General features: G+C 38.9%; 1 protein-coding gene across 4 annotated transcripts in view; it reads right to left on the minus strand.

Annotated features, from left to right (window-relative positions):
* cadm2b (cell adhesion molecule 2b) overlaps nt 1-16,602 on the minus strand; it is a 203,854-nt gene that overhangs the window by 12,857 nt on the left and 174,395 nt on the right. For all 4 annotated transcript variants that reach the window (XM_072691747.1, XM_072691749.1, XM_072691746.1 and 1 more), the window contains 3 exons: nt 7,729-7,890; nt 7,220-7,310; nt 5,247-5,425 (listed from right to left, as the gene is read on the minus strand). In XM_072691747.1, coding sequence (XP_072547848.1) covers nt 5,247-5,425; nt 7,220-7,310; nt 7,729-7,890 — 432 coding nt within the window. The remainder of the gene's footprint in view (nt 1-5,246; nt 5,426-7,219; nt 7,311-7,728; nt 7,891-16,602) is intronic.

The raw sequence follows: 16,602 nt of genomic DNA on the forward strand, positions 1-16,602 counted from the left end.
TGACTGTTCGCTTACTGCCTAATATATCCACCCTTTGACAGAAGCCACTGTAGACGAGGATAATCAATGTTTCTCATGCTAACGTTATGGCTGATCTGTGTATATAAACTATTCTGTATACTTCAAGTATAATGCTACAGCACATCGCCAAAACTGGTATGTGTCTCAGTCCTAATATGGAGTGATTGGAAGCTGGTAGCTGGTGTTGGATTTAGGGTTGTGGTGTTGTGGAGAGAACCGTAAACAGAAGAATGAATTAAATGGCTCATATCCTACATTTTATGGTCTGTTGTGGTTTAATATACCAATATCAGTCATTTTACGTTTTTACGTTTTCCAACCTCTTGTTTCCCCTCTAGAATTACACAGGCTGTCACTGTGCCTTTAGGACTATTACATGTAAATGAGCTCTGTTCTGACTGGCTAGCCTGTCTGTGTCTCGTTTAAAAAACAGTCCCGGCTACAAACATTCCTTACTTTAAAGAGAATGGGCAGGGCTAAACTACTATGGGTAGAGATATGAGAGAGATATGATATGTAAAACTCTCTCTCTCTGAGCTGTCTGTGTTTAGTTTGTGTTAATGTGTTGCTAAAGATACTAATATGAAAATAAATACATAAATAAATATATGAATAATACATTCAGAATTCACAGTTCCTAGTTTATCTAAACAATCCTTCATTGATGGCAGAATTGACCAAATAGCACACAATAGAAGTTTTTTCGATTGAAGGCCACAGCCTATGTGATTATTGTTCCTGATCAATGTGCAATGTGCATCCCTTTGTGGTCATAGTTCACCCACCTTCTAATGGCTACTTCCAGGATGATAATGCACCAAATGTTACAAAGAAAAACTGGTTTCATAAACCTGACAATGGCTTCAATGTTCTTCAATGTTTCCAACATTGGAAGAAGTGCTGTTTGAGAGCAAATGGAGGCTGTAAGTAGTATTAGTATAGGGTCCCTAATGAAGGGGTTTAGTGAGTGTAGATACTGGAGTAGATTGAAGCATACTTTCTGAAACTGCACCAGTGTCCACACAGGACATCAAACAGATTTTAAAAAAGAGGAAAATTTGGTTTTGAGGGATATGGGCTCTTTACAAGTAGCTCTTACCTGTTACCTCTAGACCGAAACAACATAGAGAATTTAAGCCATTGTAGCTTTTAGGACCGTGGCACTAAAAACCTTTTAGTCCAATTTGTACAATCCAAAAAAAGGTGTGATGTTAAAAGGCTGAGGTGATGAAAAGTGGCAGCAGACAGAGAGATAGTGTGTGTGTGTGTGTATGTGTGTGACAGAGAGCCAGAAAAATGAGAGAGCACATCCCTGCAGTGATTCAAACACAATGCGCCTGATCCAGGCCCGTTTGCGCTGCAGGCTGTGTGTCTCTCCTGAGGCTTCAAATCCACACTTGTCGTTTGATTTGAAACCTCTCAGCCTCGGCTATACACCAGCATGCACTCCCCGATGCATACGTTCACTTAAAACAGCAATATTCTCCTTCTCTCTCCCTCTCTTTCCCCTCCCAGAGAGGGATCCGTGCCCAGCTCCTTCATTAGTAAAAAGAACGGATGTAAACACGCTTCCTGGACTTCAGCACTTCAAAAGAAGGCTGTTAAGATCGCTCTCAGTGGGGTGCAGTCCTCCGGTGTGCTTCCTTACCATTCCCTCCACATTGATTACTAATCATAATTAGCTCTCTAAATATATGGGACTTATTAAAAAAATGGGAAATTCTGTCATTTCGAGTAAGAATTTCAGTCCATTTTGTTTATTGTTTGGTGAGAATTTGCGTTTTGGGTCACATTCCTTTTGTCTTGCCTTTTTCCCACTGCAAGTCTGGCAGCGTGAGTGCGCTTTTTAAAAAAGAAGACAATTTCATGGCTGTTTGCATGGCTTTCTGGGCAAATAAACAAAACTCCTTTTAGACTCTCTCCACAGTCTAATTAGAAGAGGTTTGTAGAGCAACCAAGCACATGCTGATTGAGGAAAGCAAGTGATAAATATTTTACGGCACAAAGCAACTGTTGCGCTGTGTTCTTCCCCCGGGGACAGTAAACGCTGATGCTGCTGACTTAAAAGTTGGAGCGTAGTCTGAGGAGTAGAGAAGCCGCAGGGAGATTAGGCTGGGCAGACGCACTGCAACGTGCAACTCACAGTAAGGTTCACTTTGTATGACAACACACACAGCAGCAGCACTGAGCCACTGCTGCGCACCTGCTCATACAACTAACAGAGCGGCATGGCTGCTTTTCAAGTCACATTACAAACAACAACGACGACAAAAACATCCAAATCGAACTCTTAAAGGTTTAGTTACTAGTGTTGCCTTTGTATTTCTTTAACTGAGATCACATCAGCTGTAAAACAAATCATTTAGGCTTTTGAGCGCTAGAGAAACAAGCAAACAGCACTTAACACCTGATATCTATTGATTGCTGCTCTGCAATCAGGCGTAATGCAAGTCTATGTACAGGCCGACTGAAATATTTACCATCTGGGCGCGGGTAAACTGGTCTAAAAGCTTCTTCAGAAAGCTGAACCAAATGATGCATCATGTCTTATTACTTTTTGTTCAGAAGAGGGAGAGCCAATTTTCGTTCTCTCACTGTTACATCAGGTACCTGCCACACACGCAATTTGGGCACTTTCACTATGAGATGAGTTAGGTTGGTTTAGACTCTCTCACACTGAAGTATTGGCAGGATTTTATTACGTTAAACAGATAATCTTGCATATATAACACTTTTCACAGGAAATTACTGTGAAACTGTAACAGAACTGGACCACATAGTACTGTGATACTGGGATAAATTGCAGCAACTGAAACAAATGAGAGTGAAAATAGTGGCAAAATGGCAAAAACAAAGTTAGATATGCTAATAAGTTTGTTTTTGTTAATATACACTGGCTTAACTACAATATTGAATAGTTTAAATTGAGATGTAATTGAGATGTACTGTAATTACTAAGGCTTTGTGCATTACAGGGCAAGATTATTTTGGGCAGAAATGTTGACTTTGGTTTAATCAATCATCCATCCATGTTTCCTTGGTCTGTATTAAATATTGTAAATATTGTAAATAAAAAAAAAATCACCTCAGACAGAAAGCAGACGAAAGAACAGAACTGCGCAACTGGCTAAAATGGAGGTATCTTAACACAAGGTGCATTACTGAGGTCTGCAAAAAAAAATCAAGGTCCTGTTTATATATTGTATGATATATGGGTCAATGATATAAGTTAACTTGGCACATGGCATGGCATCTTGTATGTTTGGGGGAGGCGACAGGAAAGCAGAGACCCCTATTATGAAAACCCACGTGGAAACAAACCAAACTCACAGATAATTACCTGTGCGGGGATTGAACCCCAGGTACCCGACCCCTCATTGTCAATTTTTTTTATATATTTTTTGTTTTATTCAGACAAACTGAAAATATCTAAATATGCGGATTTCCTATTTTATTTAATAATTGGCATTATTTCCACAAGATTATCAAATATTTCTTCAATCATAGTTGTAGCAAGAAACAGCAGTACCTTCAAACCTTTTTTCCATTTCCAGTTCAATAAGCTTCAGTGTGAATGGCCTGGCCGCAATATTAACCCACCAGCGGATACATTAATGGATGGAAGTGACGATGCTAAATGGAGATGAATAGTGCCTGGGCGACTTCAGCTGACATTTATTGCCTCCTGGCAGTCATACCATTAGCAAATTAGCTTCATTCAAGGCTCAGGCCGGACGACTCCAATTGAGAGAGAGAGAGAGAGAACTTGATAAATATCACTGGGATGCAGCGAGACATTCAGATGAATTAGAAGCAAAAGGTAATGAGTAATGTGAACAAGCCCTGCTGTCTCTCTCTCTCTCTCTCTCTCTCTCTCTCTCTCTCTCTCTCTCTCTCTCTCTCTCTCTCTCTGTCTGTCTGGATGTGATGTTGCATGATGTGGCGTTTCGTTGATGTTTGACCAAGGCAAGGGTGAATCGTTTTAACTGCCATGTCTGAACATTCATGGGCATGCTGTTCTCAATTAATGAAAATAACCTTGTCGTATGCCTTTGGTCAGATTTAGCAACAGCGGTCGTTCTCTCTTGTCTGTCCCGTTCCTTTTAACTGCCTTATGCCATACATTTTACTGGTGCCAGGGATTGTTCATCGTCAAATTGATGTATTTTCTCGGAAAATGAAACGGGCTGTTCTAAAGACATTCCATCAGAGCAGTAAAACATTAGATGGTTCGTAATGTGGTGTCATCATTCAGGGCTGAACTGGAGATATGCAGTAAGCTTCATCAATTCCATCAGCGCAGACGTTTTTAAAACCCTTGCTGGGTGAAAATGGATGTTAAATATGAGTCAAATAGCCTAAGATTTCGCCTCTCTTTGAAATGAAAAGACATGCAAGGCTAAAATAGTAAAAATAGCACAGATTTAGCCTAATGTCTACTCTACTTTTAGACTGTTGAGGCAGGAGCAGCCTGTACTGTCATCTGGCTGGTCCTCCAGCTATTGCACGCTATTTTGCCTCTAACTAGTCAAAGAACAACAACGAAATGAGAGAAAATTGCACCGCACAATTCACTACACAGAGAACGATCACCTTGGGAAAGAAAAAATAGGAATAAGAAAAGCAGTAAATCTCTTAAGTTCATCGAGCATAGACGACTCGCAAATCATCGTTTCATCTTTGCATGAGCACGCATAATCTGTGCCCTCCAATGGACTGACCCCGGCCTGTTCAGGCTGATGAAAATCCACGCTTAGAAATCTATTTCCACGCCTCATATTCCGCACCTACTTTCCAGTTTTATCTTGACAAATGTTATCTGTATTTGTAGTGAAGCCTTAATTATGTGTTCTCTCGCTCTCTCCACACTTTTGCATCTGAGGATCAACTTATCTCTCCTCCAGCTTTGGTTGGAATCCCACCATTAAATACTGCACCCAACAGCACTTTCCCCCTGTTTCCTTATAACACACAAAAATAAAGGCAAACTGGGCCACGATGAGTTATGGCCATGGGTTGATATGCGTGTGTGTGTGTGCGTGTGTGTGCATGTGCATTTGTGCTTGTGTGTGCTCTGGTTGATTGAAAGACTGAGCTAAGAGGATCCAGGCACACAGCAGAAAATGCTGTAATGATGCTAGATTAAGCCTGGCTGAGAAATGCTGTACCAGTGCTGTAAGCCAGTGTGATAAAACAAACGATACTGTATGATAAAAATAACTCACCGTATACAAACAGCACATATTCGTCGCTGTTGGTCCCAAGATGGTTGCTGGCCTCGCAGCGATATGTGCCGTTGTCTGTTTTATTGAGTGTTGTGATGATTAATTCTCTGCCCTCCACGATCATTCGCTCAACGTCAGGAAGTTCCCCACCGTCTTTTGTCCATATCACTGGTTCAGGCCTGTATGTAATAAGCATGTGAAAAGTTTGCTCCAGCACTGCAAACTTCTTTCACTGAAAAGAACCTTTTATTAGATCATATACAAGCAGGTTTTTTTATTGGTCTCTGCATCTGTCTCTCTCGTTTCTCACTGGCTTTAATAATACATGGACCAGTACTAGCACAAATACTTACTCTATTAAACAGAGATATCATGTAAATGTGATTGATCTGCATTAAGGACATTTTTGTCAGAAATGGTTGTTATAATAAACAGTGCCACACTTTATTTCTTATGTGTTTAATATATATTTTTTATTTTTATAGTTGAAAAGTGATGCATAGGAACAACTTTTTATTAAGCTTAAAAAACAGAATAAATTGTCTGGCACATAACTTCTCTAATAAGTTGCTGCAATCTTGTCAGGTAAGGATTACACAAATCTCCTGAGATGGGGCAAACAATGGGGCACCGCTTTGTCAAATGCCATGTTTTGTTGATTTTTTATATATATTTTTTTTATTTTTTTATTTTTTTTTTTACTGTAAAATTTTTTTTTTTTTTTAATGACATATATATACATATACAATGTTATTTTATTATATATTACATTCAGAAAGAATACAGAAACTGTGCACATTCATTTGAAAAACTTTTTTTTTTAAACAAAATGTAAATGCATCCTCTCTTACACTGGTAGAGTTACTGATTGCAGAGTGTGTTTTGAGTTAACTCAGCTTGGCTTAGTCTCAAGTTCTTTTACTTTTACTTTACTATAAAGTAATTTATTGATGTTTTTGATGCTCAACTCAAATTGTTGACTAAATTCAAGATGCAGAACTAAAAAAGTGAACCTGGTTTATCTCAATCTCAAATCTCGAAAACAGTAATCAGGTACCTCAGAATTTAAAGTTGGCCAGACTGGACGTTATTCCCCATCATAGAATCATTTATTTTCACATATTAGTTATTTCACTTTTAAGATAAACAAAACATGTAATTTAACCAAGGATGTCCAAACTTTTGCATGTGTGATGCTGTGGTGTTGACATTTATGTGTGTTTTAAAAACAAAACCTGTGAGATGTATTGGTCCAAATCCTTGTGTGACTGGTTCAACTCTGACTGACCAGCACAATCCGGATAAAACAGACAAGAACAGAACTACAGTAGTATGTTGAAGTTTGGACAACCCTTTTTAAATGGCCTGTTTAATGAATCTTATCTTAATTGACCAGTACAACCCTGACCTGACTGGATTGATGCTGTTATTAGCGCAAGGAGACACAAAGCAAAGATTTTGAAAAAGCAATGATGAATAGGACTGTTTTTGTCTGGTGAGTTTACATAGAACAATGATCCCAAGCTATTCCATGCACTGAGATTCACAGATTTTAAAATAAGAAAGAGCAAAGCACTGACACAGAACATTTTTATGACTATTTGTCCTGGTGTTAAAGGTTTGGTTAAGTTTGAAATTGAAAGTTTCAGCAACAGTTACAGTTTCTCACTTTATTAGCACTCCGTGGGAGAGTTCTTACTGAACTCAGGCCTACATCTTGGAAAGGTCACAGAATTCAACTTATCTAATAAACTATGTCTCTCTGCAATTACATGACACACTAAAACTCTCCTAAATACCAAGATCTGATTTATCGTTGCAAGTTCTTTTTTTAAATGACAAAGCAAAGGTCTTCATTGTTAACTGGATCTTTTGGCTTTTTCTGATTCCACTTGTATTCATTAAACTGAAAATCCAGAGTCAACAAATTACTTTCCCTCTTAATTAGAGAAAAGAAGGAAGAAGTGACTTACAAAGGGTTGCCTTTGGATACACACTCCAGTTTGAAGTACTGTCCTTCCTGTGGCACTATTAAAGTGTGTACAATCTCTACCTTAGGTGCGTCTGTGTGAAAAAGAGAGGTCCGTTAGCAAAGAAGAATGTAAATCTAAGGAATTAGGAAATTGTAGGCCTATATGTACATCCAGGAAGCATTAACCTTGATAAACTCAGCACTATTGATAATTTTAATAGAACAAAGCAAAAGTGCGATTTTCCTGAGAACTCAAGGCAATCAACTTTTAGATCATCACAGGCCCTGCTAATTTCCACCTGGTGCCACATTTTGCCTAATTACTTTCTTAAGTAAACATGCATAAATCTTCTGTTGCAGTTTAATGATTTACAGTACTGTTAAAACTGCTGTTGGCCCAATTGCCCCCTTTACTACAGGTCTGAAAACATTACTCATCTAGAAGCAAAGACAAAGATTTGGGACATGGGGGGCTACTGCAAGCTCAGCTGCACACCCAGTATTACTCACAGTGGACCTCCAGCACCTCTGTGACTTGGTGAGAAGTAGAGTTCAGAGCAATGTGCTCCACGCTGCAGGTGTATGCTGCTCCATCGTCCTTTCTGTCCACCCGGAGGTGTACAGCGCTCCTCACTGTGAATGACCTGCCCGTGGCGTTCACCTCCTTCACACCTGCCACAATACACACAAACGAGAAGGCCTTGTAACTCTCCCTCAGCAGTCTTACTTTAGACCATTAGCTTGGAATCCACGTCGATTTCTCCACTCCAGTGATTCTCAGTTCTCCTTCTGGAGTACTACTGGCATGCATATTTTAGCACTTTCCCTGCTGTACAGAGCGAGGATAAAGTCCCCATTGAACCACTGAATGAAAATGTGCAGCCCACAATAAAACTAATGAAATGGAAAATAAATGGTAACAAATATGAGCAAAATAAAGTTTAAGCAAAAAAAAAACTAACTATTAAATCTTGTATATTAAGCAAAATAATAAAAATTAAATAAAACAATTGACTAAGATACACTTTATGTAAATGCAGCTTGTATAATCTATGCAGAAGAACAAAGCTAATAGAATGGGATGGTCTCGAGCAGCCTCTTATGAGCCTCATGAGTCCACCGTTGCCAATGCCAAGCCTTGCGCTGTGGGGTGGTGGACCTACATTCTCTGGAGTGATGGAGCTTCATCCAGTACCTTTGAGGTGAGTTGAAGTGTTTGTGACTTGGAACTAATTATCCAATATCCATACCTGACCTCAATAATGATATTGTGGCTGAATGCAAACTAATCCTTACAGCAATGTTTGAACATTTAGTGGATTCGTCCCTTTTCAGAAGAGTAGAGACTGTTACTCCAGCAAAGGGAGGACAAACGCCTTCTCATTTTGAAGAGAAAAGGTAGTGTCCACAAACTTATAGACCCAAGAAAACAAGAAGAACCAACTAAATGCTTAAATGCTCTTTTCTCTGGACTACAGAACCTGTTGTGCTTAGAGTGTATATAAGTAAGAACCAGGTACAATCTAATAAAGCAGCTGCAGTCTGAATGAAGGTGGTAAGAGAAGAAGTTTAGAACTTTAGAAGTCTAAAAATGCTGTCTGGCACATGCAAGTGAGTGAGCTGTACAGCTTCTGCCTGTAATAAATTCCTGCTTGCTGGTGCACTGTAGCTAGAAGCAGATTTCACCAGTTCAGTAAAAGCTTTAGGGACCTGTAGGGTAATCCAGTTGCCAGAACGAGTTTGATCATTTCCATTATTTACTGTGAATAAAAATTAGATATTACACACATTTAAGACACATATGGCCGGAGAGCGGCTTGTAAACAGACAAAAGCCAATGTGTCTCATGATACACAACTAGAGAGTACCAAGCAACTTTTTCTTAGAGAGTAGAGAGTGTTGTAAAGGTCCCCAGTGATCAGCCTGCCTACTGTCGATTAGCCAAAACAACACAGTCCAGCTCAATGTTAAACTGAGAACTAAACAAACTGTGCTACAAATTCCCATTGGGTCGAATGTGTTTTATAGCTAATGTTCTGTAAACCTTGTCCAACCTCACAACGGCACCTTCTACAAACAAATGTATCTGCAGGTGGAGCTTGGACAGGTTAACTAACTGTATGGTCCAGATCAGGTGTTGCCGAGCAGGGAAAACACCAGAACATGCTGGAGGCATGGTGGAGAAGCACTGCTCCATTCCTCTATGTCAGTCCGTCAGCGCAACAGAGCAGTAACTTTTGCAATTCCATAAACCAACTGGGTCTCAGCCTAATACATTTCAAAGCTCCATAGGAACATTTCTTATTTCCCTCGTTGAGACGGGATGCATTCTTAAAGTTAGTGGAAATGAAAGGAAAAGTTAGTCTAAGTGAAGAAAAAGAAAGCGTTATTCAGAGACCGTAAAGCACCACTGCCAATCCCCGACTTGTCGAGGGGCACTAGAACAGGACAATGATACACAAGCAGTGTCCTGGGTTTACTCCAGAGATGCTCCTATCCACTAACCATGAAAGCCATGGCTCAGCAAAATCATGAACGGCTGAGTGAAAACAGCGCCCTGGAGGATCCTCTCCAAACATTTCACTGCACACAGCACACACACACAATACATGCATGGCCTGGCCTGGCCGGCTAATATGGATGAGGATCTGTCTCTCTCGCGCTCCCTCACTCCCACACCACAAACACAAACTTAACTCCCTGCTGTCCTAGAAATTGTCATCCAAATCTTGTCTTTGCCATATAAAATATTGATTTTACTGCTGTCTTTTTTGTCCCTACATTCTTGACGTCTGTAACTATGAGTCGGCCAAGTTTGACTCAGAGTGTGCAGTATGGAGCGCGGGTGGCCACGTCTACTGATTCACTGTCACAGTATTAGATTTTGGTTTGAAGGCTGTCAGTATAAGGTAAAATTTTTCAATTTATTTAAACAAAGGAATTATATTCAATAAGTCTGCAGTTTTAAAAAGAGGCAGGTCTACTGAGAAAAGCTTGAAATGATAATTATATACTCTAAATTTAAATGAATGTCAATACGTTTTTTTCGAATAAGGAAATGCAATCTGTACTGTTATGTATTTAATAGAGTTTTCTTATTGAGTCATATTTAGTTAAGCTGTAATGCGTGGGTTGGGGAAAGAGGAAATATACAGTGTATTGAGTCTATGAACGCAAGATCACAGGCTAAAATAAACTTGAACTTAGCTAGCATGCATAATTTGATTATTTGAGACAGGACACATTGTCAGCATTGAGAAAGCCTATAGAGAGTATGCAGTGATGTCACTTTCCTGCTGAAACATGCCTTCTTTACATCTTTACTCTGACTGAGCGGCATGACGTTATGCTGTGGCATATTGCATTTGTTAGGTTAAGGGCATTTGGGATTGACAGCATGGTCATGGACAGCCATGTGTAGCCAGGAACGTACAGCTAACCGAGGCTTAAATACACCTGTTTATTGCATATAAACCCTCATATCAGTCGAGTGAATGGTTTGAGGAGTGTTTCCACTGTTTCCAGGCACATTAAGTTGTCTGCCATATCCAGGTTTGCTTGCTTTCCCTTTCACTTGAACTTAGCATATCACTACATTTACAACTGCACTGGGCTTGTTTTTTTTGCCAACCCGTTTTCAGAGTATTTAACATCACTTAGTGAGCTCCCACATGTGTCGGGCCTGAATTCCAGTTGTTTCTGTGAATTTCAGCAATCCTTTTGTTTCTCTTCTTATCTGTAAAAGGATAGTGAGTTCCTGCTGAATCTGTTTGTACAGTGTTGTCAATTGCACAACAACTCTTTCCCGTTTTTTTGTTTCGTTATAGCGGCATTCACACTGAATGTCAGTCAGCTTTTTTGCCACTCCGTGGCCGTGGCCACAGTGACTTCCACCACCTGTGGCGTCACTTGTATACCCTCTATTGAAAGAATTGAAAAACTGAAATGATCCGATTCTTTACCACACTGTAGCATTGACACCACTGCACACATCCCAAACTTTATAAAAGTAAACTGATGGATTTTTTTAATTCACTTATGCATGTGTGCTAGTGTCACATGATTTTTGATGGGTTTAATTGGTAATTTGTTCTTGCAAACTGTTTATTTTAGATCTACTGCCTCTCCTCTTGCTTGTCCATGTTTAGAAATAAAAAATCATTCCCCATTCAAAACCTCTTTGGTACGAATTTAACAGATTTTCAATGTTCTGGCATGTTAATTGGACAAGTGGTATTGAGGTTTGAGTTTAGTTAAAAGTGCACTTTGATTGCTCAGCTTTAAGCTAAAACAGAATCATATTCTTTTAGATATGTTCAGAAATTCTCCTCAACAAAACATGCTGCAGAAATCAATGAATACTTGATCAAATACTTGTATACAAATAAATAACAGATACTTGCACTTCATTACTATCCTCCACTGAGTACTGAAAAGAAATAAACATCATGCAACACTTTAGCCATTGTAAGTATCCATAGAGGCAAATAAAAAGAAAATATTTTTACATGTACTTTTTCTTTCCCCGTTAAGTTCACAATTTCATAAAATATAAAAACTCATTTTTACTCAAAATGGTAACAAAATTAACAAACAGACATTGTACAAACAGTCTAACTAATGTAAACCATGAGCTGCCATGGAACACACACACACTCACACACATGACCAAACCATGACTAGGCAGAGCTAGGGAAGAGGCAGAGCAGGAATATATACATATATTATGTGTATGTGTCTTTACATATTTTCATAACCTTATGACAGCCTAACACTAGTCTTAGACTGTACGTTCAGAAGGCCAACCTCTAATATTTTCACTGTAAATAGCTGAATTATTCCAATTATTGTCTATTTTAACAAAAATAAAAAAGGAACATATATTCTCATTAAAGTACTGTTAGTTTCTACATCATGGCAATAATTGCTTCCTAATGTAAGAACCATCATATTTCCCAAGGAGGAAAATGTTTGTTTAATTATAAGTGTTTAGTTAAATTGAAATGTTTAGCTTGGTTGTGATTTTTTCTCTGGTTGCTATCCATCTGATACACTGTAAAATGCAGCACAAAATTAAAGCACACATAAGAAAACAGTCAAGGTTGTCAAAGAAAAAAGACTAATAAAAGAAAATCTGAGAAATTTCTGTAGTTATTTTAAAGAACTGTATTTATGAACATTCTGCCTTATGATCTACTTCTTTGTTCCTCAGAATCCTGAGTTCCTTAGAAAGTTTTTGTCTAAGAAAAGTTTTTGTGAATCCGGCCCCAGACGGTCTTCTGTACGTGGAACTGTTGCAATGACATGATGCACTCCAGAAAACTACACCTGTTTATAGTGCCTGAATTACTGTAACAGACTTGGTTTATTCTGTCAACAAACAGCTAGCCATGACTGATATTTCCAACATTCATTAATCTTGTGGATGTACTAATTTTATGCCGTGTTGTTTACACTATGTGCTGTGGAGCAACTGTGGAACAGAATGAAACACAAGCTGCAGTTTTTGCACCCCACCTCCACAACAGACCTCTTTCCCACTTTCTATTTTAGGATCATTTCCTCTGAATCTCCAAGATTGTCTTCCATTATGATATCACCACCCACTTTTATGAGCTAGATCAGATGACAGACGATGAGAAATGTTCCAGGCCTTCCTTTTCAAAGAGGTAAAAAAAAAAAAAAAACCTGCCTTGATGGCTTATTTCACATAACTGTTTTAATTAAGTACAGGCATATCACCCTGCAGAAATAACTCATAATGAGCAAGTTAAAAACTGGCACAGCCGACACTAAAATACGGCAAGAAATGCTTATCTAAACAAGTGTTCCTCCCCTTGGGACAAAGCCTCTAGGGATCCATCCTGAGATATGTGGTGGGGGGAAAAAAGTTTCACAAAGTTGCTTCCACATCCTGCATCAGAAGTTTAATCAAGGTCGGCATCTAAGATATCTAACTGTGTGTCACAATCTGCAGTACTTCACGTCTATTCTCCGAACGTGTGCTTTCTCAATCCCTCAGTGCCATATATATATTCTGCTCGGGCTTTGACGCTGGTCCCGCCGAGCAGATCCACTCCTCTACATGAGACCTGATCAGAGAGAGAGTTTCCTTTGAAAAGGAGTGAATGACAGAGAGGCAGGATGGAAAGCGGCGCAGCAGTGCAGAGCTGGCCTTTTACTGCATGCTACGTGAATGCCATCTCTGAGCCAGGGACGCTATCTCAGTCTCAGGCCATCAATCACCCCTGTTCTATCAGGACAAATGGAAGAGGTGCACTCTTAAAAAAAAAAAAGTTGGCAAAATGGGTTATTTGGAGCGCCGCCATAGAAGAACCACTTTTGGTTCCCTGGAGGACCCTTCAATTCAGTGTTTTTTCAAATATCCAAAGATGTTTCCAAACATCCAAAGATTTTTTGGAGAAATAACAGTAGCTCTTTTACAGCACTGCTCTAAAGAACCTTTTTAGCACCTTTATTCTCAAGACTTTTTAAGACCCATATGCTGCATTCTGAGGGGCTTTGCGTGTTGAAATGAAATAAGTCTGATAAACTATAATGTACTGCACCAAAACACTTTTATCTGCTGTAGCATGATAGTTCGCCAACTTACATGACATGCCAAGACCATATTAAGCCAGCTTTATGGCTATAATCTGGGTGGATTTGCCTCTTCAGGTGGAAATAATTCCCAATTTGCCTGTTAACCCTTAGTATAATACACCAAATCACTATTATCTGCTGTAAAACAACTGTTCTCCTGCTTATACAAGTGTCTATGAAATTTATAGTCATCTCCAAGACTGTATGATGAGTGGATTTGCTGTTCAGGTGACAATAATTCCAAACTAGTCTCTTTAAAATTTAGTGTAACGATCTTTTAGCTATTATAACATGACTGTTTGGTTTCTCATGAAATGTTTGGACCATATTCAGCCGTCTCTGAAACTACACTCTTAAAAAAATAATTTGTCATTTTGGCTCTCTAGAAATCTTCTGAGAGATGGTTTAGAAATGAGATCTGTGTCACATTTCAGTAAGACATATTAAACTGGCACAGAAACTTTACATCGTAATGTAAAGTTTCTGTACGGGTTTAAGATGTCTTACTGAACCGTGACATAGATCTCATGGAGGCTGTTTAAACCTTTAAAGACCTCCTTTTTTACATGGGTAGAGAAGTAACATCTTCTATGCTTTTGTTTAAATAACCTTTTGTGACACCATTCTGTGTATATGCTGGGTAAGTTTGCCTGTTCAAGTGAAAATAATTAAGTCTCTTACACTTCACTGTAATGCACTAAAACACTATTATACTGTAACACACCTCATCGTCTCATAGACTGACCCTGAAACTATAAAGGCAGCAGTGCACGGAAAATATATTTGCTACATTTTCAAGGTAAAGCTTTGAAAATGTGCTGGAGATTGGTCCAGTGGATCATTCCTTTTATGTTTATGTCAGTTTAAATGAACTACCTATACTAGGAGTTAAACTGATATTTATCAGGTGCCTCTGAGAAAATTCCTGATTTAAGGCATAGAGCTATGATGACTGTACGCAGTTGCTATTCCCAAAAGCATCTTAAAGAAAGATCATTCTTAAATGGTCAAATGAGCATCACAATGACATCTTGACAGTAAGATGCTTTTGGGAAATTGGGTCCTCGTTAGACTTTAAAAGAAAAGTGTTATCTTTATCTTATAAGAAAACCTGGTATCTTAAAATGGTGTAATCAAAGAAAAAAAAGACATTTAAACATAAAACATTATTCAGACATTAAAGAAAACTTCTCAATACTCATACAATGTAAATGACAACATTAGGACTGTGTATTAAGGCTGTGTAATAACATTTTATGAAAACTTATATATATCACATATAAAATGTTATATCATAATATAAAAACACACTATCATGTGCACAACACCTGAGTAAAGAATGTCCTTTTTATACAATTAGAACACAACACTTAAGGAACCACTGTCTGCCACCAATCTTTGCATATAAACTATTATCAAATCAATACTGTGTTTTTGAGAATCAATACAGTGTTGCATAATATATAAAACATAATATAACACTCCTAGACAGCATGCATTTGCAAGTTTAAAAACATTGTGTTAGGTTTATTGATAGGACCTACATATACCAAGCACTTTTAGGAACACCTGTACACATACTGATTTTTCAATTATCTAATCATCCAATCGTGTGGCAGCAGTGCAATGTTTATGATTATATCAACCAACATAATGGGAGAATAGTCTCCAATATTTTGAGCATGGCATTACTGTTGGTGTCAGATAAGACTGGTTCGAGCTGACAGAGAGACTCAGTAACTCAGATGAACTGCAACAGCAGACATCCATGCCGGGTTCCACTTCTGCCAGCCAAGAACAGAAAGCTGAGGCTGCAGTGAGCACAGGCCCACCAAAACTGGAAAACGCACCCTGGTGTAATAAAATTCGATGCTGAGACACACCGTAGGATCACAGAAGGGTCAGAATTTGGCACCAACTGCTTAAATTCATAGACCCAAACTCCCTTGCTTCAACAGTCCAGGATTATGGAGGTGGTGTAATAGTGTGGGGAATGTTTTCTTGGCATACCCTGGGCTTATTGATATCAATCAATCACTGCTTGAATGCCACTGTCTATAGTATTGTTGCTGGTCTGGTGCATATATATTCCCACATGGCTACAATTTACCATCTTCTAATGACTAATATTAGCATGGTCACAAATGTCACAAAGCAAAACTCATGTTTTCCTGAACATGTTCAGTTCCCAGTTACCGGATCTGAATCTAACAGAACGCTTTTGGGATGCAATTAAATGGGAAATCTGCAAAATATGTAGGCCTACCTAAAATCTCAAAGGAATTGTGTGACGCAATCACGTCATCATTGACCAGAATCTTAAAGGAACGTTTCCAACATCTTGTGGAATCCATGCCACAAAGAGCTGAGGCTGTTTAAGAGCAAGAGGAGGCCCTACTCAGTATTAGTACAGTGTACCTAATCAAGTGCTCGGTGAGTGTATATTCATCACAGGTATTCACAGCATAGGTGTTCTGCAGGTCAGCACTCTCGCGCTGAGATGCTTCATAAATATGAACTCTGGACCACTCGAGCACAGCAAGTTAGACTTGAGTACCCAAGAGGCCTGAAAATTTGCTTATGAATCAAGAAGTCACGGTCATAATACCAGCTGATAACATACTGCTACTGCCATTGTGTCCTTAAGCCAGGCACTTAACCCCAAGTTTCTCCAGAGGGACAGTCCATGTAATTGCCATTTGCTGTGGATATGAGCGTCTGCTAAATTAATAAATGTAAACCGTGCAGTGCAGCAGACCTCCAGGAGAAGTGCAGAATTCT

The sequence above is a fragment of the Salminus brasiliensis genome, chromosome 11 (assembly GCF_030463535.1).
Source record: "Salminus brasiliensis chromosome 11, fSalBra1.hap2, whole genome shotgun sequence".
In the NCBI taxonomy this organism is placed as follows: domain Eukaryota; kingdom Metazoa; phylum Chordata; class Actinopteri; order Characiformes; family Bryconidae; genus Salminus; species Salminus brasiliensis.